The 24,269-nt window shown below is 40.1% G+C and overlaps 1 protein-coding gene across 1 annotated transcript in view; it reads right to left on the reverse strand.

The window, feature by feature from the left end:
- The window catches only part of stab2 (stabilin 2), a 37,049-nt gene that overhangs the window by 842 nt on the left and 11,938 nt on the right, over positions 1-24,269 (reverse strand). Inside the window, exons 20-68 of the mRNA XM_070928725.1 lie at positions 24,126-24,227; positions 23,855-23,941; positions 22,102-22,213; positions 21,822-22,002; positions 21,077-21,170; positions 20,745-20,903; positions 20,200-20,295; positions 19,970-20,062; positions 19,800-19,847; positions 19,307-19,440; positions 18,441-18,543; positions 18,076-18,153; positions 17,873-17,962; positions 17,659-17,766; positions 17,014-17,145; positions 16,773-16,901; positions 16,617-16,679; positions 16,001-16,099; positions 15,704-15,899; positions 15,528-15,623; positions 14,946-15,003; positions 14,755-14,828; positions 14,071-14,196; positions 13,314-13,387; positions 13,147-13,218; positions 12,560-12,679; positions 12,437-12,481; positions 12,270-12,362; positions 11,734-11,889; positions 9,509-9,628; positions 9,166-9,225; positions 8,715-8,891; positions 8,248-8,337; positions 8,014-8,160; positions 7,840-7,899; positions 7,629-7,752; positions 6,416-6,565; positions 6,228-6,332; positions 5,454-5,561; positions 4,576-4,769; positions 4,350-4,491; positions 3,940-4,073; positions 3,255-3,420; positions 3,022-3,128; positions 2,757-2,876; positions 2,524-2,670; positions 1,830-1,940; positions 968-1,099; positions 64-174 (exon numbers count right to left, since the gene is read on the reverse strand). Of these exons, the coding sequence (XP_070784826.1) occupies positions 64-174; positions 968-1,099; positions 1,830-1,940; positions 2,524-2,670; positions 2,757-2,876; positions 3,022-3,128; positions 3,255-3,420; positions 3,940-4,073; positions 4,350-4,491; positions 4,576-4,769; positions 5,454-5,561; positions 6,228-6,332; positions 6,416-6,565; positions 7,629-7,752; positions 7,840-7,899; positions 8,014-8,160; positions 8,248-8,337; positions 8,715-8,891; positions 9,166-9,225; positions 9,509-9,628; positions 11,734-11,889; positions 12,270-12,362; positions 12,437-12,481; positions 12,560-12,679; positions 13,147-13,218; positions 13,314-13,387; positions 14,071-14,196; positions 14,755-14,828; positions 14,946-15,003; positions 15,528-15,623; positions 15,704-15,899; positions 16,001-16,099; positions 16,617-16,679; positions 16,773-16,901; positions 17,014-17,145; positions 17,659-17,766; positions 17,873-17,962; positions 18,076-18,153; positions 18,441-18,543; positions 19,307-19,440; positions 19,800-19,847; positions 19,970-20,062; positions 20,200-20,295; positions 20,745-20,903; positions 21,077-21,170; positions 21,822-22,002; positions 22,102-22,213; positions 23,855-23,941; positions 24,126-24,227 (5,523 nt within the window). The remainder of the gene's footprint in view (positions 1-63; positions 175-967; positions 1,100-1,829; positions 1,941-2,523; positions 2,671-2,756; positions 2,877-3,021; positions 3,129-3,254; positions 3,421-3,939; positions 4,074-4,349; positions 4,492-4,575; positions 4,770-5,453; positions 5,562-6,227; positions 6,333-6,415; positions 6,566-7,628; positions 7,753-7,839; positions 7,900-8,013; positions 8,161-8,247; positions 8,338-8,714; positions 8,892-9,165; positions 9,226-9,508; positions 9,629-11,733; positions 11,890-12,269; positions 12,363-12,436; positions 12,482-12,559; positions 12,680-13,146; positions 13,219-13,313; positions 13,388-14,070; positions 14,197-14,754; positions 14,829-14,945; positions 15,004-15,527; positions 15,624-15,703; positions 15,900-16,000; positions 16,100-16,616; positions 16,680-16,772; positions 16,902-17,013; positions 17,146-17,658; positions 17,767-17,872; positions 17,963-18,075; positions 18,154-18,440; positions 18,544-19,306; positions 19,441-19,799; positions 19,848-19,969; positions 20,063-20,199; positions 20,296-20,744; positions 20,904-21,076; positions 21,171-21,821; positions 22,003-22,101; positions 22,214-23,854; positions 23,942-24,125; positions 24,228-24,269) is intronic.

Genomic DNA, 24,269 nt, shown 5'->3' on the forward strand with positions numbered 1-24,269 from the left:
GTAAATTAACTGTATTTACTGAGGGTCTGTTCTAATGAAACGATAACTCAGCTGCTGACTCACTGTGATATCAGATGTTTTGGACTCAGCAGGTTCTGGAGCTGCTTCATAAACCGGGTTACAGATGCTGCGACTGCAGTCTGCAGGTGGAGCTTCTTCCTCCCCTTCATCCTCCTGTCAAAGCGACCAGGGAACAAGTTACACTTCCACTAATATTATCAAATGTTATATTGTCAAATGTATATTATCAATAACTATATGAAAGGTAGGTATTAATTATTAATAATACATTTCTTATACTGATATCAAACATTTAAGATTTTTAAGACAATTAAGACATTTAAGACAATTAAGATATATTGTTTTGTTTTACAATGACAATTGTTACACTAAAAATATTAAATTTAATTTTAATTAGTAATCGTAAACAACGTAGTATTATTATATTATACTAAAACCAACAACTGCATTATATCAATATTAACAGCAAATGTGGGTTCTACTAGTTCTTACACTAATGCTAATAAATGTGTTATACTAATACAAATGTTTTACTTATACTGACAAAAGTATTATACTACTACTAATATGAGTGTTATACTAATACTAATGTTTTACTTAGTATAATTTGTTAGTATAATACTTACAGACGTGTTATACTGATAAAAAAGGTATACTAATACTTATTACTGTGTCTAATCCTAATCCTAAATAAATGTGTATACTAACACTAGCAAATGCGTGATACTAACAAGTGGGTTATACTAATAAAAGTATTGTTTTTTCACTATCTTGTTTGCCAAGTGGACAGTTTTTAATGATGGCGGTGCTAGAGGAATATTTTAAAAGAAAAGAGTTCATCCTCGGGAGAGCGGGAATGTGTTCAGATAATTTCAACCTGACACCTCCGTCTCAACTGAAAAAGCTTTCGATCGACACGCCAACTAAAAACCATTCAGACTCTGACCTTGAAGTAGTGGAACTGGAAGGGTTTGGTGTTGTGGGTGTAGAAGTGGTATCCAACAAAGATGACTCCTGCCACCAGAACAACCAGCAGCACCACTCCAACTCCCATCCCTGCCTTATGTGCCACATGCATCTGCAGAATCAATCACATACAAGGTCAGAGGTCAGACATGGAAACACTTAGGGTACATCCCAAGTCACTTATTTGTCATTTCCTCGCTCCTCGCTTGAGCCGGAAGTCGTTCGGGTGCGCCATCTTGCCGGTCGACCCAAAGCTCTTACTTGTGCACCGAGGAGCGAGGAGGGATCTCTAATGAGCGCAGCCTTTCCGGAAGCCTTTAAGTTTAAATACTCCGCCCCTTCATCTGACAGATCAGAACGAGACTGCAGAGAAGCACTAAAAGTGTTAAGCGCTGTTATTTTCTTCTTTGCAGTGAATCTGTAATTCAGACGTGACTACATGAAGGACTCCAAAGAGAAATTAGATTTAATGCAAGAAGACGGGGATCCTAAACATGTTTATTTCATCCAGAGCCTGTTTTGTTTTGTCATTAATTTCACTAACAGCAGCATGTGTGTAACATATTGGAGCATCTACAGTGTACAGCACTCCGTTATTTATCGGACTCTGTTACATCCCGTTGTTAAACTGGGCTGGGGCTCAGCCCACCTTCAGAAATGTATATATTTTTACACTTTTCTCGGCCTTCATAATTAACAAACAAACAGTGACTAAAAGACATTTTCTTCGTAGCTGTAGAGCTCAGAGGACTAGATGAGGTGATGTGAGAACTTGTGAACATCAGAGCTTAAGAATACCAGTTTCAGCATTTAAACTACTGTGTCGTTATGACATCACTCACCTCTTGGCGAGGAGGCGGGGCTCTCAGTGGTCCCTGGAGAACATGTATGATCCCGTTTGAAGCCAGGATGTCCGATTCGGTGACAAAGCGGTCGTTGATATAACGGGATGACTGAGGAGATGAAAAGGGTTCTCAGTGGAAATTTCTAGAATAATTAATTCAGGCTTAAAGTGAACAACGTTTTGTGCATGTTTGCTTTGATTGACTGGAGTCTCAGCCAATCACTGTCAGCTGTTTCTGTTTGCTTGTACCGCCTTAGCTGAATCTAGGCTGCAGCCTGCTCAAATTAGCATTTTCTGGCTTCAGTAATTGACAGATTATAAATCATGTGCAACTATATTTCGAAATCTAGGCATATTTTTACTGAGAATGTTGGGAAGATTAGATCTGTCACTTCATTCATTCAAATCTTTGCCTCCTGTACCCACGTACTGCCATGCATGGGTAAAACTTCATCAACAGTTACTGTAAATTGAAGGTGGATCAGGAGTGACTCATCTAAGTCATCTTAGATCATATTTGACTTTTGACTATTGACTATTTGACATTTAATTGTGTCTGTAGTATCAAAACGATCAAGTCCGGATAGTTGATTGATTGTGCTTTCTTGATCAGATGTTTATAATTCCTGACATAGTTCTGAGGGACGGGACAGTGTCGACCCCTAGTGTACAGTAGCTATAAAGAATCTGACCAGAGCTGAGGGGTTGAGCAGGTCAGCAACTCCGAGGACAGTCAGACTGCCTACACGAGTTCTGATCCGACTGCCGTTCTTCAGCTGGCTGAGAGGAAGAGCCTGACCCTCCGACAGGTGGAACTCAATGGCCCGCTGAGACAGGGTCTGCAGGGACACATGGACAGGTGAGGACAGGTGAGGACACAGGTAGAGGAATGGTACTTCTTATAAGGTCTGTCTGTGTGACTCACCTGGTTGTCAGGTAGGCCATTGTTGTCAGGTACAAACAGCGTTGACTGGACTGTCAGGTTACTGAGACGCTTCACAAACTGCTTCCCTGACTCAGACACCTGAGAGAAGTTCAGGATTTGCTGCAGAAGAAAAAAAACATCTGTATGTCATAACTGAAGATGAATAAGAGGCGCGGTGAACTTTCACGTCAGTGACATCTGATGACCTCATAAAAACATGTGGTTTGTGTTATGTGACTCGGCTATGAACACACGTCAGACTCACTGTGAGGAAGTTGGAGAAGGTCGGTGTGGATTGGAGGACCTGCAGCAGGTTTCCTGTACAGCTGAAACCGTCTCCAACGTAACCGGGTTTACACTCACACTTCACCTCTGAAACAAACAACAGATTCACTAATATCTGCTGATATCCCCTGGTGTCCTTATCAGGTTCATCTTTTCTTTAATTCAGTAAACATCCTTCACTGTACAGTATCGTCCCTCCTCTTCCTCTCTCACCCTTCATCCGGTAGCAGAAGGTGTCCCAGGTCTCGCTCAGGTTTCTGCGAGTTCCGTAGTCCACGATGCCCACATGCCCGAAGCCACAGAGGGGGTTGGAATAGGTGGTGGGATACGCCACCCTGGCCTGATCCAACCAGCCGGCAGCACACATGTTCAAGCCACCCTAAAAAGACAGACAGGACCAGCAGACAGCAGTTTTAAATAGATAATTTGTCAACATATCGAGCTATTTAAAGGATCAGGTCTGGCATTATTCTATATTTTTCTTCTCATCATCAAATCTCATGTTCAGACTCAAACCAACAACATGTTATGTAAATCTTTAAAAAGACAAATATATAGTTTCATGTTTAAAAGGCTCAGTCATTTCCTCAAACAGCTGCTCGCTGTAGTTTTGATCAACCAAACAGGAGCTAATAGTGCATTTGTTGGAGACTATTGGGGGCAGATAAATCCACATTTGGGGCTCTAGTGAGTATTTGGTGCAGCAGGACGGTGTATGTGGGAACATCCAGTGCAGCAGAGTCGCTCATTGATGTGTTTGATGATAGTTTTAATATCAGGCTTTGATTCACATACACGACTTGTTACAATACAAAAAGGACACAAAACACTAAAGGAAACACCTTTTCAGATAATGTCACAGACAACTTAAACATAAATCTGTGTTGTGTTCACTGACCTGCTGAGCGTAGGACAGCTGAGCATACGTGGCCAGGCTGCCTCCCTCTGCAGTGCAGCCCTGTTGAGCTGCAGTGTAGTTCAGCTTGTACTGACCTTTATCTGAACGATAGTGAAACACACCGAACTTCGCATCTACACACAAACACAACAGCAGAAAACACACACATTATAACACACTGCTCCACCCACGTACGATTGGTGTTACTATTGTGATATTTGGGACTGTTGATATCAACATGTAGAAGTTCAAGTACATTTATTTTGAGTGTAAAATCACACTTCACAAAAAAGAATAAAGAAGACCAACAGTATCACTTTCTAATAAATCTGTGTGTATCTGTGAGTGCATGTTGAGCTAACAGCTTCACGTGACATCATGATGACATCTTTGATGTTTTATCCAGGTACCTTCAAAGTGGAGGTCGGTACATTTGGCGTCTTGATGACATTGTCCGTTGTCTTGGAGACAGCGGCTGATTGGCAGCTGTTTGACCTCACAGGTGAGTCCGTCTCCGATGTAGTTGTCCTTACAGCTGCACTTTTTCTTCCCCTGTTCACACAAACAGTTCACCTGTTACTGTCACCGACAGATCAAAGATCTAAACTGGTAAAATCATTCACGTGTCGTCCTCACTGGAGCCGCCATGGTGCAGGTGGCGTGTTCGTGGCAGCCTCCATTGTCTCCGGAGACACAGGGGTCGACGGGCTGACAGGAGAACCCGTCTCCAGTGTGACCTTTAGGACAGGTGCAGCTCACCTTCTCTCCTTTCTGAGAACACTTTGCTCCTTTAGCACAACCACCGTTCCAGATGTGACACATGTCCACCACTACGGACAGAGACAGAGAGACAGAGACAGAGAGAGAGACAGACAGACACAGACAGACAGAGAGACAGACAGACACAGACAGACACAGACAGACAGAGAGACAGACACAGACAGACAGACAGACAGACAGACAGACAGACAGACAGACACAGACACAGACAGACAGACACAGACAGACAGACAGAGAGACAGAGAGAGAGACGGACAGACAGACAGAGACACAGACAGACAGACACAGACAGACAGAGAGACAGAGACAGAGAGAGAGACGGACAGACAGACAGAGACAGAGTGTCATGTTTCATGTCTGTGTTCAGGTCTGACTGCGTTCTGTATCTCAGTGTTTTAAAGTATTTAACGTCCTCCATCACAACACCTGTCTCCCCTCCACACCTGCTATGACTACTGCTGGTGCTGCCATACATCTCTGCCTGCCTGTCTGTCTGTCTGCCTACCTGTCTCTCCCTCTCCCTCTCTCTCTCTCTCTCTCCCCCTCTCTCTGTCTGCCTCTCTGTCTGTCTCCCTGTCTCTCGCCCACCTAGAGTCTGGTTCTGCTTGAAGTTTCTGCCTCTTAAAGGAAGTTCTTCCTCTCCACTGTCTCCATAGTGCTTGCTCATGGTGGGAACTGAATTGAATTGAAAATTGAACCTCCCTCCTGATCTAAAGCCAAAGCTGTGTATTTACCTGTACAGGTGAATCCGTCTCCCTCATAAAATGGCCGACACACACAGGTGTTGTTTTCCCGACAGACGGCTTTTGGAGAACATGACGGAGAACACTCAAGGACTTCAGCTGGAGGAAACAGAGACACCATCAGTAAGATGAACAAAGTCCAGATGTGCAAACAACAGCCAAACACTGTTATAAAGTGTTGATAATGAAACTTCAGACCAGATGTGCAAAATACTTTACATACATTTTAACAACTGTAATGTATTTACATTTTTATATACTAAAGAACTGCACAGTCCACCTACACACAACAATATACTCTTTGACATTTTATTTGACTTATGTCACATGTATTTAATAATTTTTACTTCTGAAGTAAAAAAAACGTCTTTTTTGTCTGTTGGACCTTTTGTTAGGCCACTTTGTTCATTTTTTCTCGTCACTAATAACTAATACTAGTAACTAACTTAGTCCAGTACTGTCTTTCAGCTGCTGTGACGCTGCATCAGATCAATACAGTTTATATGATCTGATCGTCTAAATGATGGTTCCAAAGCTCTTTACAATTTGCCTCTTATGCACTGATTCACATCTATACAAGCTGCTGGTCTGACCATCAGGAGCAGTTTGGGGGTTCAGTGTTTTGCTCAAGGACACCTCAGCATGTGGACAGGAGGAGCCGGATATCGAACCACCGACCCTGTGATTAATGGACGACCTCCTGAGACCCACCCCATCAAGAGACATTAAAATTCAGTCACTGATAGAAAGTCCTTTTGAACTCACCTTGCGGGGTCTCACAGCGTTCTCCGTTCCAACCGGCCTCACAGAAACATGCACCTGTACCTTTATGTCCGTCGTCACATGAACCGTGTTTTGAACAATTACAGGCTGAGAACCAGACAAAGAAAACAAACTGTCAGGATCATAAAACCTGTAGACATCAAACAGGAAACTGAGTGACTGCTGCTTACCTTTACAGGTCGTTCCGTAGAATCCGTCACTGCAAAGCTCACAGGCCACGCCCCGGAAACCTGAGTCACAAGTACAGGTACCGTTACCAAGGGGACCATCGTCACATTTACCCCGATTACTGCAGGAGGAGCCGACTCCGCCGGGGCAGACTGGAGAGAGAGGAGAGAGCGAAACATCATCTGATCAATAAACAGCTGATCAGAGAGACAGGACATGTTCATTCGTGATGTCATGTGCTCATTTACATATTCATGATGATGATATCATTTCATGTCAGAATGTTCCATGAAAGAGAAATACATTTAAAACAAAATAAAATAAATCACACAAACTGCTTTTTTCTTTTTACAAAGTAAATTCACTTCATATTTATGTTTTCAAAACAATGAAAACATTTTCAAAAATACTCAAAGACTTATGTATTATATTCAAATACTTTCAGAGAACAAGGGTTTGTTCAAACAGGCATAAAAGCCAATTTGTGCCAAAAAAAAAAAGAAGAGCGAGAGAGAGAGAGAGAGAGAGAGAGAGAGAGAGAATAATGAAAGCTAAGGAATGATAAAAATATAAGAAATATTTATGGTAAATCAATAGTTACTGAATCAAATCATACATTTTATGGTCAAAACTGTGAAATAGTAAATCAGAATTATGAGAAGTTAAAATATAACTTGATTGATGATGCTAAATCAAAATTGTGAGATGGTCAAAACTACAACTTTTTAAATCAAAAATATAACTTTTTAAGTTGAGATTATTGATAGTAAGAAAAACATATAACTCAAAATTAAAATTATGAGATACTAATTAAACATTATACAACAGTGAGTCAAAATGGCTTTTCAGTCAAAATTGTGTTAGGAAGTAAAATCTTAGCATTTTTATTCAGAATTGTAATTTAATAATTATGAAATAGTAAATTTAAACTTTGACTTTGACAGAATTTTGAATTAGAGTGCTATCTCATGAAAAAGTAAATAAAAATACTTACTTAATTTTAGAGACATAATTTAGACATAGTGAGTCAGCATGTTCACTTTCTCTTTTATAATTTTTATTTATGTGATTCCAGGTTGGCAGGAAAGAGCGTCCACAGTGAAGTCACCAGATTTAGGATCTTTTTTTTCCCAAATGAGATCCATTTGGTTGTTGTCAAATGTGGTGATAAAGTTTCTATAAGTTGGTTTATATGTAGTTGACGTGTTGTCTCACCAAGACAGTCTCGTCCGTAGTAACCATGACAACACTTTGGCTTCCAGAAGTTGACGGTGCAGATGCTGCGACAACCAGAGTTTTTAGTGACGTACATGGTGGGAAGATCGCACCTCTGAACCTCCTGAAGACAAAAGAAAGAGAAGCAATCAGAGACACAAACAGGTTTCCGACAGATTTGGTATTTTTACGAACAGATGACAACTCAGACCTTTAGTTTGGACCCTACGGAACAGCGAGCAGCTGAGGAGGTGCACAGTCCACAGCTCATCTACCACAGAAGAAGAAACAAAAGACATGTCAGACCTGTTGTAACTGGATCACAGTTAGTAATCGCATCATAGTTCATCGGACTTAGCAAACAGTCAGTAAAGTAAGGATTTACCTGAAGGTCGAAGGTCATCTGTTCATCACAGCGTCCTCCGAGGCTGGGCGGAGTCAACAGGCAGTCGATCCCATAGGCGATCCCACTGTTAAAGATGAGGTGTCTCTGAACGATCCGACACTTTCCATCATTAACAAAGATTTCTCCCTGTTTAAAGAACAAACAACCGGATCAACAAGTGTCCACCATCAACTCTTCCTCTTTTGTTTTTATATCTGTTTCTGTTGTACTAACGATGTCGCCTGTCCCTCCACAGATGAACGAGAGCGGTGAACCCTGCAGAGTCCGAGCCGAGTCCAGATGGATCAAACCTTCAGCGTAAATCTGAGTGTGGACAAAGAAAGTTTGAGGAGAATAAGAAGCTAAATGTGACTCTTGAATGTAAAGAGTTCCCCCTGGTGGCTGAGACACAAACCACATCACTGCCACAACCAAAGTCCCATTTTACCCCCATGAATGCTGTCAACTCCAAATGTAGTTTTTACAACTTTACTTTGTTCTGTTTTGTCTTGAGGTCACACATCAAATTAAGGACGTCATTATCTATGAAAAAACATTTTATTGTGATATAGGGTTAATTATGGATTTAATTAATTTTGGACAAACACATCTGCCAAGTGAATAAATGTATTTGTATTTTTCACCACCATGGCATCTGATTTCATTATTGAGTTTATTGTCATTATTTTGATCTTCTTTACCTTCTGGGCCTGCAGGATGTGGTACTTCAAGTACTCCACCAGCTGTGGTCGGTTGTCTTGGTGGAACAGGAAGTCCTTCTGCTCCTGTGGCAGAGACACCATGAAGCCATCTGAGGGCAGGAACACCGTCACCGGTTGGTACATCCCATCATTCACCAAGTTCATCACACCTGTGTCCTGGAGTGTTTTACAGTGAAACAATCTGTTATTCAAAGTTTGTCAAAGATTAACAGTTAAAACCTGAAGTATATCCATATATTTCAGATCCAAGACAAACTGGATTAAACCTAGTCAGTCCACAGTGGGAGTTTGGAGGGGACTCATAAAAGGAAGGTGATAACTGAATGCTGAAAATCTGAGAGAATAAATTAAGTTATTTTTACTAAAACATGTCCTCCATGAACCTTGACAGGCTTCTTCATTTTAAAAAAAAATGTTTTTAAAATCTTACCTTGAGCAGTTTGGAGAAGGTTTTATAACCATGACGTTCAGCCACACCAGTCAGGTTCAGCTGTGTTAAATCCAGCAGAAAAACATTCATAAGAAAGAGATAGACAATTAATGGATTAGTGGACTAAATGGATCATTCAAACAACTAATGTATCCAGTAATTTATCCAGTAACAATCTCAAACATTATGTACTTTTTTTAAACTGTTGGTCAGACTAAAATAACAGTTTGAAGACAACACTTTGGCCTCTGGGAACTATAGGCAGCATTTTTTACACTACTTTATTAACTGGTTAATCAGAAACTAATCAATAGATTAATCTGCAGCTGTGTTGTGCTCTTACAGGAACTTCTGGCTCCTTTTCTTTGGGAGGAAACAGAATCTTATTGATCTCATGAAAGATCCCGTTAATGCCGACGTCGTCGCTGTACGTCACGTTAGCTTGGTTGATGAAGATGCTGCCCTGAAAATATCCAACATACAAACATTCATTACCAACAAAAAGACATTCTTTTTATCCTTTAGACATCTTTCATTTCTCCATTAAGTCCAGATTAAACATTCAGTAAAGATTCAGAAATCTAAATGACATCAGACAGAGACACACTACAAAAATATCCAGAGAGCTGAGTCAGTTATCTAAAATTACATAAACTAATAAAATATGGGCCAATAACCAAATCTGATTTTTACACAGAAAAAAGAACAGTTATTTTGTAACAGCTAACAGTAGATACAGTGATGTGGTTTGTATTCATTAAACCTTGAACTTCAAAATCATTGTATTACTATAAATATACTACTAAAAAATACGGAATCGCCTGACAAAATGTAGAATATACAGTTGGGCCCAGAGATATTTGGACAGTGACACAAGTTTTGTTATTTTAGCTGTTTGCGAAAACATATTCAGGATACAGTTATATAATCAATATGGGCTTAAAGTGCAAACTCTCAGCTGTAATTTGAGAGTATTCACATCCAAATTGGAGGAAGGGTTTGGGAATTACAGCTCTTTAATATGTAGCCGCCTCTTTTTCAAGGGACCAAAAGTAATTGGACAAGTGACTCAGAAGGCTGCATGGGCTCTTCCCTCATTAACCTGTCATCAATTAAGCAGTTAAAAGGTCTGGAGTTGATTCCAGGTGTGGCATTTGCATTTGGAAGCTGTTGCTGTGAACCCACAACATGCGGTCAAAGGAGCTCTCAATGGAAGTGAAACAGACCATCCTTAGGCTGAAAAAAAAAGAAGAAATCCATCAGAGAGATGGCAGAAATGTTAGGAGTGGCCAAATCAACAGTTGGTGAGCTTGGGAACTCAAAAAGGCCTGGACGCCCATGGAAGACAACAGTGGTGGATGATCGCAGGATCCTTTCCATGGTGAAGAAAAACCCCTTCACAACATCCACCCAAGTGAAAAACACCCTCCAGGAAGTAGGTGTATCAGTATCTAAGTCTACCATAAAGAGAAGACTTAATGAGAGTAAATACAGAGGGTTCACCACAAGGTGCAAACCATTAATCAGCTTCAAAAATAGAAAGGCCAGATTAGACTTTGCCAAAAAATATCTGAAGAAGCCAGCCCAGTTCTGGAACAGCATTCTTTGGACAGATGAGACTAAGATCAACCTGTACCAGAATGGTGGGAAGAAGAAAGTATGGAGAAGAACTGGAACAGCTCATGATCCAAAGCACACCACATCTTCTGTAAAACATGGTGGAGGCAGTGTGATGGCATGGGCATGCATGGCTTCCAATGGCACTGGGTCTGTTCATTGATGATGTGACAGAAGACAGAAGCAGCCGGATGAATTCTGAAGTGTATAGGGATATACTTCCTGCTCAGATTCAGCCAAATGCAGCAAAGTTGATTGGACGGCGCTTCACAGTACAGATGGACAATGACCCAAAACATACTGCGAAAGCAACCCAGGAGTTTTTTAAGGCAAAGAAGTGGAATATTCTGCAATGGCCGAGTCAATCACCAGATCTCAACCCGATCGAGCATGCATTTCACTTGCTCAAGACAAAACTTAAGGCAGAAAGACCCACAAACAAGCAACGACTGAAGACAGCTGCAGTAAAGGCCTGGCAAAGGATCACAAAGGAGGAAACCCAGCGTTTGGTGATGTCCATGGGTTCCAGACTTCAGGCAGTCATTGCCTGCAAAGGATTCTCAACAAAGTATTAAAAATGGACATTTTACTTATGGTAATGTTAATTTGTCCAATTACTTTTGAGCCCCTGAAATGAGGAGACTTTGTATAAAAATGGTTACAATTCCTAAATGTTTCATAGGATATTTTTGTTCAACCCCTTGAATTAAACCTGAAAGTCTGCACTTCAATTGCATCTTAGTTGTTTCATTTCAAATCCAATGTGGTGGCTTGCAGAGCCCAAATCATGAAGATTGTGTCACTGTCCAAATATTTCTGGGCCTAACTGTAGTAACTTCCCACAGGTTTCTTAAAGCCACAAATTCCCAGAAAATATGACCTCAGTGTCCTTAATGTTATTTACAGTCCTAAGATGAACCTAGACTCTAGTTCTGCTCTCTGATCGGTCACCTGGATGGATCTGGTGGTCAGGACGAGTCCAGACAGAGACGTCAGGTTTTGGGGTCGGCTCAGGTCAGCAGGCAGCAGAGTGTGACACATGACGATGTGGCTGCGCAGGACGGCGGCGAATTGTTCTTTATATTTGTCTGACATCAATGATTTCATCTAAAAAGAAGGAAATATAAATAAATAAAAGTCAGACGTCAGATACAAACAGACAATCAGGTGTGATGCTCACAGTTAAAAGGTGGATTCACTTAACAGTGTTTAGCCATGTTAGCAGTGTGGCAGTTATTTATTTCATAAAGTCTTTTTTATTTATTCGATATCCAGCACTTTGGGGTTCCGTAGAGGGGAACAGGAATGTCTGAACCAAACTTCATCCAATAGACATATTTAGGTCAGGGTTAGACCAAAGTAGAGGACAGACTGACTGACCCTAACATCTATAGAGGCGTGGCTCTATGGATGTTAGTGTCAGTCAGTCTGCTAACATGCTAACATGCTAAACATCTGACCCACAATCAAGAAATGACATCTGTCACCTTGCCAGCACCATTTCTGTCTGCGGCGAAGGCTTCAGCATTTGGAGCGAAGACAGTGAACGGGCCACGACCATTCAGAGAAACCTCAACCATCTGAAATCAGAGTTTAACTTCAGTTAATCTGTTTTACCTGCAGGAGGCGACAGAGGAAACATCTCATCACTCACCATCAGACTGAGGTAAAAGTCTCTCAGCCTCCTCTTCAGGATTTCCTGCAGAGAGTCAGCAGTGAGTTTAAGGTCCTGAGGTTTTTATATGACCTTTAATGCTGGACAGTTTCTGCTGCTCACCTTCCCCATGGTGCCTTTGCAGGTGAGACCGTCTCCTATGAACCTACCGATACACGTGCAAGTACGAACACCTGGACCTGTCATGTTACACCTGGCGTACTCGTGACAGCCACCATTTTTCTGGAAACATCAGCAGCACGCAGGTTAATGACAGGAACATGTTACTGTGCACGATGAAAGGAAAATATTCAAGTGTGATCATCTGACCAACATTAGAAATGTGGTTTGAATTGGGATTATAATAAGTCATGTTAAAAGAAAGAAAAATGCCACAGCTAAGCCCTCATTTAGAAAGACATCACATTTATTGTCATAACCCACGACATTCAAAGCTTTTATTCTAATTATGATTGTATTATAATTACTGATGACAGGAACGGAGATGGTCACTCGTGATAATAATGACAAATTGCTGTGGTGTCACATTAACGTTTAATATCGAACTGATGACCTCTAATGATACTTATCCAGTGGTACTTTTACCCTGCAGTACTAAATGAAATCAAATAATTCTCAAATTAAACTGAATCAATGTCGAAACAAAGATTCACGCACATTTTAAATCCATACAGAGTCGAAAAACACACCTTTTGACACAAGTTGATCATCTTGCAGTTCTGTCCATCACCTGAGTAACCGTCACTGCAGGAACAGGAAGTCTGAAGAAGAGTTAAAGAAGAAACTTCACTAACATCACTGAACAATTAACATGACAGCAGGAAATGTCTCACGTTGATATGTAATAGATTTTTACTTTGTTTGGTCCAACATGGATACAGTCAGCGTCCATGTGGCAGCCTCCGTTTCCTTCCAGACAGGGATTTATTTCTATAGAAGAAACACAAAACTCTTGCTGCACTCAAACACATCACATAACTGTTTATTTATCCAGCCACGTGACTGTCAGAAATGTTCAGTTCTAAAACTGGAACACACGCTGCTGTTCAAATATTTATTTGAAATAGTTTTTCCTAAACTACTTTGGCATTACTTCACAATACTTTGGCATTTTTTCACAGTACTTTGATATTACTTCACAGTACTTTTGTGTTATTATGCATTAACTTTTGCATTATCTCACAAAAGTTAAGTTTTCCCTCGCAGTACATTTATATTATCTTGCAGTACTTTAGTATTGTGTTGCAGTACTTTTGCATTACCTCACAGTAGTTTTGTACTCCCTCACCAAACTTTTGCATTTGATTGCAGTACTTTTGAAGTACCTGGCAGAACTTTTGAAGTACCTGGCAGCTCTTTTGTGTATTATAGTGAATTAATGTTATAGTCTAATTTATATTTCATTTGCATTTGAACATTTTTGAAACTCTTTATTAAGTAATTCTTTTCAGAAAAAGAACTAAACTTGTAAGGAGGTAAACGAGTCCGAGCAGCGGCTCGACTGACTCAAGGCAACCGGGAGACTGAGGTCACGACTCAACCGGGTTTAAACATGTGAAAGGATTTTTAATTTATTTACAGAATACAAAGAATAATAAAAACAGTGACCCTACCGACACACACGAGTCCATCACCAGAGTAACCGCGGTCACAAACACAGTCTCTGCGGCCAGGTCGAGTCCTCTTACAGACCGCATACAGACTGCAGCCGCCATTATCCACCACACATGGGTCTTTAGCTGCAAACATCATCATCACCATCATCATCATCATCATCATCATCATCATCATTGCCATCATCAAAAGATCAAAAGGTGAGTAAACTTTATGGTTCACACAAATCCTTTTTAATCCATAAGAACCCAGACCCATTTCCCCTCAAAGGAAAATTATGGGGAATACACCACAGACCAAGTGGACCACATTGAAGACATTTCTGATGTGTTTTTTTTTATACTACCCCCTAATGTCAGAGATCTGTGATGTTACGTATACGTTACATTGGGCGTTTATGGTAAATTTACTTGTTTTATTGTTTTATATTAATTTGTTCAAGAAATATGGTCAAAACAGGTTGACTGTATACAGGACACACTATTAAAGCATGAGAATCGTTAAATGGGTTTTAACTTACCATCAGTATCAAAATACAGGCTTTTTGAAATGAGTTGCTTCCTTCACTTGTGTTTACAGGTCACACCTTTAATTGGAACGTTGTTTGTTTGTTCAGATGAGACGAACTAAGCCGTCTGAACTCAGGTGTTTTGATTCACCTGATACTGTCATGTTGTTGTTACCTTCACAAAAAGTTCCGTTTCCTTCAAATCCAGCAGCACAGAGACACTGAGGGCCGGACAGTCCAATCACACAACTATCAGACGAGATGAAACAGAAACAAGAGAATCCTTTTTCGTATGTACGTGAAGACATTAACATCCTGCAGGGGGTAATGCAGCACAATGAGCTGAAACACTTTGTGTTGACTTACTTTGCGCTGGTGTGACATTTCACTGAACCGCACAGTTCATCAGCTTTGGATTCAATTTCTGCAACAGACACAAACCTCAGTGCCAGAGTATTAATATCAATATTTGCATTATAAAGATTTACAAGAAAATCGTCATAACTTTATAAGAATGAAGTTGAAAATGTATGAATGAAATTATATTTCAAGAATAAAGTTTAAAAACCTTCAGAAAAAAGTCAATATTTTATTAAAAAGTTACAAGGAAAAAGCAATTTTTCAAAAAAGGTCACAATATTTGGAAATTAAGTTGAAATTGTATGAGAAAATAAAAGTTTAGGTTAAAATATTTTGAGACTTTGTACTCATTGCTTTCTTTGACTGGTTTATATTTTAATTGTATATTTATATTATAAATATTGAGACTTTTTCATGTAAAATCATGACTTTTTCTTTAAAAACATTCTGGAAAATGTTTTACTTTATTCTCAAGTTATGTAAGTGTTTGGTCTTTTTTCTTGAAATGTCAGATTTTGGGGGGCTGATATTCTGTTGTAGTCTGAGTATCTCAGTGTCAGTGTGAGTGTCTCAGGTTTATGATCATACTTTCATCACAAAGGACTCCTCTCCAACCGACGTCACACTCGCAAGTCCCGTCACCTTTCAGTCCTTCATTACAGCGGCCATTTTTACACTCACACTCTGCAGAGGAGGTAAACAAGAGTGAGGAAGAAAGGTACAGATGTATTTTATAGTGTATCAGGTATATCTGGTATATGTACCCTGATCACAGTGGACTCCATACTTCCCGCTCTGGCAGGTTTCACAGGCGGTCCCATTGAAACCTTTGTTACAATGACAGAGTCCGGTCCCATTTGTCCCGTCCAAACAAAGTCCGTTACGAAAGCAGGGCTGACCCTTCGGCCCAGGACATGGCTCACAGTGCTCCCCGAAAAACCCTCTACAACACCTCCGCACCTGAAAACAGAAGAGAGTTTTACTGTTCATTACCAAGCAACTTCCAGTTTTTATCTTTGTTACATGTTTTACTTTTATTTCTCACAGCAGGAGGGACGTACAATGTTTTTCTGGAGGCAGGTGGCTCTGCAGCCGATGGTCAGCAGTCGCTCTTCTTCAAACATCCGAGTGAACATACATTTCCTCCTCTTCGTTGATTTCTGCAGAGAACAGTAAGTTATCAAAGGTGAACAGTTTGTGTTTCATTTGTGTTATATCTGCATATGTCACATGTTCCGTGCAAAATGTCACTGAAAAGATAAAAATGAAACTGTGAGAGAAAAAATGTGAACCGAGTTCAGTAAAGATGGGTATGAATATGAATATGTTTTTGTGTACTATTGAATTGTTTTGTTATACTTCATTGATCAAATTTAGCTGTTATTGTTATATTTCTTACTTGGTGAGATGATTCTTTCTTCAATTAGTGCCAAATTACATATTTCGTTTCAAGAAACGACCCATTAGATTATCAGGAAGTTAAGAAATAGAAGAAAAAACAGAAGTTGAGTCATGATCCTTTCTCTTAGAGTGGGTCAGTGGGAGTATTACACGGTATTTATATAATTTGCATTACTTAAGTTTTCAGTGTTCATATTGTAGCTTATTATAGATATTATATATCCTAGATATTTTAGAGAAATCAGGATTATCTCTTTTAATTAAAAGAAATCTTACATCTGGGATGGTGTCATTTGGGCAGATTTTGCTTTGTGGGAACAAACAGTCCACACAGGTTCCCTTTGGAGAGAAAAGAGAAAGTTGTCATTGATCAACATTTCAGTTTGTGTGAGTCCACCTCTGTATGGGGCTACAGGTATCTAATGACTTTACCATGACTTTCTGGTATTTGGCCTCATCACAGCGATTCCTGTTGATCTGTAGAACAGCTGACAGACCGTGAATCACTCCTTTACCACTCAAGATGTTGGAGGAGTTTATCTGAGCATCATTCACAAACAGCTAGATGAGAAACAGACAGAGTTTGGATTACTTAGATAATCATGTGATCAGATGATATCTGGTCCCATGATGATGATATTGATATTTGATTTTCTATGTTTCTAATTCAGACCTTTCCATCTCGGGGGAAGATGCCGAGCTGGAAGGAGAATCCAAGCAGTGTCAGTTTGTATCCTCCAGACTGAAGGTCCGTCTTCAGCAGACGCTCCGACGCCACCACATGATAACGAGTCGTATTCACATCCTGTTTACGGTAACAAAATAAAAGCACAGAGACGTTTTTCATGTCTATGTCACATCTTTCAATAACTTCTGTCAGTCTATTTTTTGAGCCAAAGGTTAAATCACTAATGCAAATAACAAAGGTGATTAAAGGAAAGCCTTTTGTGCCTCTTGATGTCTAATTATTTTAGATAAAGTTTAATTCATTGACTTAGTTATTATAGAAATATAAATAAATAGACATAAACATGTTTAGTACTTGAAAAAGAAAAGCCCACTCTAGTTGAAGGTTTCTTTGCATCTACTGCATGGATGTCAGGTTAAATTTCTGCTTCTTAACATACTGTATTAGTGAGATTGATACCCATATTAATAATATCATAATATTAGGGTTGTTTGAAATTGTTTTTGTAGAAATGGAAATGTATCTTCATCATGAGACGGATGACAGTTGAAAAAACAAAACTCTCTCTCTTTGGGACCCTCTGTCCAGCTGATAATAAATACACAAATTGAACTTGTTTTCCTGCTGTACCAGGGCAGTTGCAGCCATTTTCTTGAGGTAATCAGTGATGGCAGCGTCTGTAGGAGCGAAGACAGTGAACCCGTCTGCCTGTTCAATCTCGTCTGTCAGGTTGTAATCCTGAACAAAACACCAGAGAAAAATACAAACTGTTAACAAACATTACAAATATTTATCTGGGGTTAAAGTTGAGAATATATCTTGCAGTGTGTTTGTGTGTTCGTACGATGAGATACGATCTGAACAGAGAGAAGTCCGGCCTCAGAGCGAGAGTCGCCAGCAGACCTTCACTCAGCTTCCTGTCAGGAACCAAAACCTGGAGAGAGAATTAACACATGAAGGACAAAAACAGTCAGAGACTGAAAGTAAAATGTCTTTGTCTGCTGTACCAGAGCCTCATTAGCATTGTTAACATTATTAGCTTTGTACCTTATCAATGATGTGTATCAGTCCGTTGATAGCAGCTACGTTCGAGGTGGTGATGGTCGCTCCTCCAACAGCTGTGACCTGAGAGAACAAACACAATGAATAAAATCTGAACATCATTGTCAGAAAGTTAATGATGAGATGAAGAGATGGGAAGTTTCTAACCCAAACTAAACTTTTCTGTCAGATTTATTTTATTAAAAAATGTTTTATTTTTATATAAATCAGAGTTTCATGTGAAAGAGAGAAAAGCAACAAGCGTATAGCTACATAATTAGGAATTATTTACATTTTATTTAAGTACATGTAGCCCTCAATAAATAAAACCAGCGGAGGTTAGTGGATGTTTGTGACCTCTGTGGACTTGCCTCATTGGTTGTTGAAACAGGAAGTGTTGTCTTCAGAAGGGAAGTCAGAGAGGAAATGCTGCTCAGGCTGGATAATGGATAGTTACCCAGGATCATGTGATTTCTGTGATATTGGACAGATGGTAGCTGTAAAACGTGTTAAAAAACTGCTGGAGACAAAACTAAATTCAATTTTAGGGCCCATTCACACCTACCTTGTTTGGTCCGGAATTCCTGACTTTTGATCCAAACCAAAATTACAGGTTTGAAATCTTCCCTGGACCATAGTCATGGTTCGGTTCGTTTCTAGTGTGAAAACATTTTGGATGGTTTGGAATTTCAGACAAGATTGTTGTCTGAACCAGAAAAATGAAAAATAATGCAACAAAACAAAATGAGCTGCAGTAGCACCTGGTCAGGTCTGGTAGTATTATTATAAAGGCAACAAAATGAATCTTTTCATTAATTTTTCTCCCACATTCAAAAAGAGATAGAAGGTGATCGCTGACTTGACAACACGCCGACGTCAGATGCACGTCTGTCAACAAACCAATCAGTTGCAAGTATAGGGAGACTCAGCTCATGTAGGTGATGACGACAGGATGTAGGTACATCACGCATAATTCTTCAGTGCATTCACATAATTGCAATGTGAAACAAAAACTAACCGGATCAAATATCTACAAAACAAAAACGCGAACCATGGTTTGGACTTTCAGGTGTGAAAAGGCCCTTAGTCTGTTGACATTCACAGCATTTTCAAGTTAAGATTTTAGTTCAGGCATTCAGCAGTCCTAAAATAAAAAGTCCCAATAAATAACAAAATATGAACTACATTCAAATGAAAAGATTTTTAGAAAGAGTTTCCAGTCATGCTGAGCTGTAACCTGATGAGGCTCGGCAGGTTTCCCTTTGTAGTCCAGAAGTTTTTGTCCTCTGAAAACATTTTAGCGACAGCAGCTGAAGAAGGAACCAAGAGGGTGACATTCTGATCTGACAGAGACCAAGACAGACCGGACTCCTGGGATGAGACAGAAATATATAATCTAACAGACTTCTAACAGCATAAACACCTACAAGGTCTGAAAATTTAAGGTTTGTTACGGGCAGAAATTCAGGCCAGTGTAAATCATAATAAACATTTGCAATACAGTTGATGTTACATTCAAATATAAATTTATGATATACATGATAAACACATGCACATGGAATAACCAGTTTACCCCTCTTAATTATGTTATTTCTAATTGATAATTGATTGAAATGAATTGATTTTGAACCAAATTTCATTGTAAATGCTGGTCTGACCAATAAGTTTTATATTTTATCAGAATCAGAATCAGAAATATTATATCCAAACACCTCAGACTTGATACTCACAGTTGTCCACGTGAAGAACTCTGAGGCGTCTGGCAGAACCATCAGCTCCTGAAAGCATCAGGAAAACAAACTCAGGTTTGGAAGTGAATAATAAGACTTTATTTTTTGTGTGAAGATAGAAAAAAACAGTTTGACAGCCGAACATGGTCATCACTGTTCAGGACTCTCACCTGTTCGACTGTACCGTAACATATCAGTCCGTTTCCAACGTATCCGTCATCACAAACACACGTCCACTGAGAGGACAGCAGGCGACAGCTGGCCTGAAGACAAAACACTTTGTTATGTTCTTGAACTTCTTTCTTTGGTCATCAGAAAACACTCAACAGTAACTTGATTCGTCATCCTGCTGTTGGTTTAGGTTTGATCATTTTTTTAGAAGAATATTTATCGTACTCACCAAGTAATGACAGCCCCCATTTACAGTTACACACTGATTAACAGCTTCACAGTCTCGCCCGTGTCCTTTGTAGCCGGCTTTACATATGCAGTCACTCTGTTGGTTTAACAAAGAACAGAATATAAAAAAAGAAGGAAATGTGAGTTTTGAGTTTTGTTTTTGTTAAAGGCCAAAGTGACTTTCTGGTAGTTTGCTCTCTAGTTTGTTTCTTATGGGAAATGTAGTGTCAAACATCAGAACATGTTTATTCCAAATAGAAGGAAGACAAAGACACAGCAGGTGTGAAGAAAAACATTAATATTAGCTTTCCTTGTTTTGCACAATCAGTACATTTCTTTCTTTTTTCAGGCAAACTGGAGGTATTTCTAAGCAGCCCAACATATTCAGAAAATAACATAGACATGTAGTGACTCTGCTCAAAGCCTATTAAGAGCCCAAAAAAACGAACAAAAAGGCTTTAAAGGGTCTAATTAAATCATGCACCTCCATAAAGTCCCAGTTCAGTCCTTTAAAATGTGTGATGATGAAACCTCAGTGGATGTTACCTGTCCAGGTCCGACGTAGATGCAGGTGGCGTTGGTATGGCAGCCTCCTCTGTCAGGACCATTGCAGTTGTTGATTGGCTGACACTCGTCTCCATCTTCCCTCCATCCACTCAGACACTGACAGGTGTGAGTACCTGGTCCTGTCTTTATACATTTGGCCTGCAGGGGGCGCAAAACAGCACAAAGTCCAACACAAAGACAGCATACAGACTGGACATCAGTGTTTATTAAAAAGCTTCTCCAAATTCATCTTTGTCTCACAAACTTAATGTCCTCATTTAAATATATTTAAGCCTGTTAAATCTGCAGAAGTGATTTTAATAAATACATACGTTCACACTGCAACCACCTCGGAGAGGTGGAGCACAGGGGTCTGACTCCACACAGGTGATACCGTCACCTTGGTAACCAGGTTTACATACACACCTAAAGAAACACACAGCAGATACACTTAATAATGTCTGGTATATTGAGGTCATCCTTAACCCCTTTCTTTAATTAACAACAGGCTTTTTCCCAGTTCTTTCCTTTACTGCCCCCAGTCGGTCTTCTGGAGCTGTTCACAGGTAATAGGTGAGCCTCAACAGCATCTGCAGCACCATAACCAAAAACACTGAAGACTTTGTTAACAAAATAAAAGACTGATGTCCAAACGGGACGCATCACATTATTGATGCTAGTCAGCGTACAGTCACCTTGTGTGGTATAATTTATGTTAATTATGAGACGCTAACAGCAACTGAAAAGTGACAGAAACAAAAAATCCTCTCAAAGTGTAATAACAGGTGAAGTGGGAGCGACTAGCAACGTGAGATTCAAATACCGTGTGTGTAATTTGATTGAATGCACTGATTTAAGAATATGCAGCACAACACTGAAATAACAACAGCCTTAAAAACTACACTTTTGTTTGAGTGGAATTCCCAAAATAAATTCTCACTTAAACCTGAACAAACCTGGTGACACAGTCAGCCTGGAGCTTTCGGGTCTCTGGGGTTGTTAGTTAAACCAGCTTTGCTCACTGGCACTAAGTCTCTCAGAGTCAAACCTGAGTATGATGGAAGCAGGTGAACTCACCTGGTGGTTCCCTGGCTGAAGTCACAGTCTGCATGGGCGTGACAGAACTGAGCTTGAACACCGCAGGCCGCTGTCCTGCGATCACAGAACCGACCAGTGAAACCTGTCAGACAGGAGTCCACCTTACATCGACCATCTGAGTCTGGACGGTTATCACACTGTCCATGGATACAGGGGCAGGCTGAGGACAGACAGGTGAGGTTTCACACAGGTGAGCTTTCATCATCCTGACATCACACCTACCTGTATGATGTCACAGGAAGAAATGACTCAGACTTACTTCTGTCACAGTTTGGTCCATATTTGTTGGAGGAGGAGCAGTACTGACAGCGAGAGCCGCTGAAGTTGGAATCACAGATACACGATCCATTTCCTCCAATCCCCTCCAAACACTACAACAGAGAAGACACTTCCATTTCCTCCAATCCCCTCCAAACACTACAACAGAAAAGACACTTCCATTTCCTCCAATCCCCTCCAAATACTACAACAGAAAAGACACTTCCATTTCCTCCAATCCCCGCCAAACACTACAACAGAAAAACATTTCCATTTCTTCCAATCCCCTCCAAACACTAAAACAGAAGAAACACTTCAATTTCCTCCAATCCCCTCCAATAACTAAAACACAAAAAACACCTCCATTTCCTCCAATCCCCTCCAAACACTACAACAGAAGAAACACTTCAATTTCCTCCAATCCCCTTCAAACACTACAACAGAAAAAAACACTTCAATTTCCTCCAATCCCCTCCAAACACTACAACAGAAAAAACACCTCCATTTCCTCCAATCCCCTCCAAACACTACAACAGAAAAGACACTTCCATTTCCTGCAGTCCCCTCCAAACACTAAAACAGAAGAAACACTTCAATCTCCTCCAATCCTCTTCAAACACTACAACAGAAAAGACACCTCCATTTCCCCCAATCCCCTCCAAACACTACAACAGAAAAGACACTTCCATTTCCTGCAGTCCCCTCCAAACACTAAAACAGAAAAAACACCTCCATTTCCTCCAATCCCGTCCAAACACTGCAACAGAAAAGACACCTCCATTTCCCCCAATCCCCTCCAAACATTACAACAGAAAAGACACCTCCAATCCCCTCCAAACACTACAACAGAAAAGACACTTCCATTTCCTGCAGTCCCCTCCAAACACTAAAACAGAAGAAACACTTCAATCTCCTCCAATCCTCTTCAAACACTACAACAGAAAAGACACCTCCATTTCCCCCAATCCCCTCCAAACACTACAACAGATAAGACACTTCCATTTCCTGCAGTCCCCTCCAAACACTAAAACAGAAAAAACATCTCCATTTCCTCCAATCCCCTCCAAACACTACAACAGAAAAGACACCTCCATTTCCCCCAATCCCCTCCAAACATTACAACAGAAAAGACACCTCCAATCCCCTCCAAACACTACAACAGAAAAGACACTTCCATTACCTCCAGTCCCCTCCAAACACTAAAACAGAAGAAACACTTCAGTTTCCTCCAATCCTCTTCAAACACTACAACAGAAAAAACACTTCCATTTCCTCCAATCCCCTCCAAACACTAAAAAAGAAAGGACACTGCCATTTCCTCCAATCCCCTCCAAACACTAAAAAAGAAAGGACACTGCCATTTCCTCCAATCCCCTCCAAACACTAAAACAGAAGAAACACGTCAATTTCCTCTAATCCCCTCCAAACACTACAACAGAAAAGACACCTCCATTTCCTCCAATCCCCTCCAAACACTACAACAGAAAAGACACTTCCATTACCTCCAATCCCCTCCAAACACTAAAACAGAAAAAACACCTCCATTTCCTCCAATCCCCTCCAAACACTACAACAGAAAAGACACTTCCATTTCCTCCAATCCCCTCCAAACACTAAAAAAGAAAGGACACTTCCATTTCCTCCAATCCCCTCCAAACACTACAACAGAAAAGACTTTTCACCTCACCTTTAACTGTCAGGTATAATCAGGAAGTGTTGAGGACTTATTAAGAGTGTGTTGATGTTAAATCTACCTGACCATGTCCGGAGCATGGAGTCTGGTATCCACCTGGACAAGGACTGCAGTCTGGACCATAGAAACCTTTACAACATGCGGGAGTCTGGACACAGAAACACATCACTGAGTGAACACCTTGTTCATACGATGTACATATATATTTCCATATATGTCTCCATTTTTCACTTTTTATTCTTATTTTATTTTATTTTTTTACTTTTCTGCTTTCTTTTAGTGAATTTGAAATCAGCTTTTAACATCAGAATCATATTCATATGATTGTTTACCATGACAGTTGCGTTGCAGAGAGGCAAACAACCTGTTGCTGGGATTCTAACAGCTGGTCTGCTGATGGACAGAATGTAAACACATCCAAAGGTGGAGGAGCCCTGATTAATAAAGAGATGGATCATCATGTTTCTGATCATATA

The sequence above is a fragment of the Enoplosus armatus genome, chromosome 22 (assembly GCF_043641665.1).
Source record: "Enoplosus armatus isolate fEnoArm2 chromosome 22, fEnoArm2.hap1, whole genome shotgun sequence".
Taxonomy (NCBI): Eukaryota; Metazoa; Chordata; class Actinopteri; order Centrarchiformes; family Enoplosidae; genus Enoplosus; species Enoplosus armatus.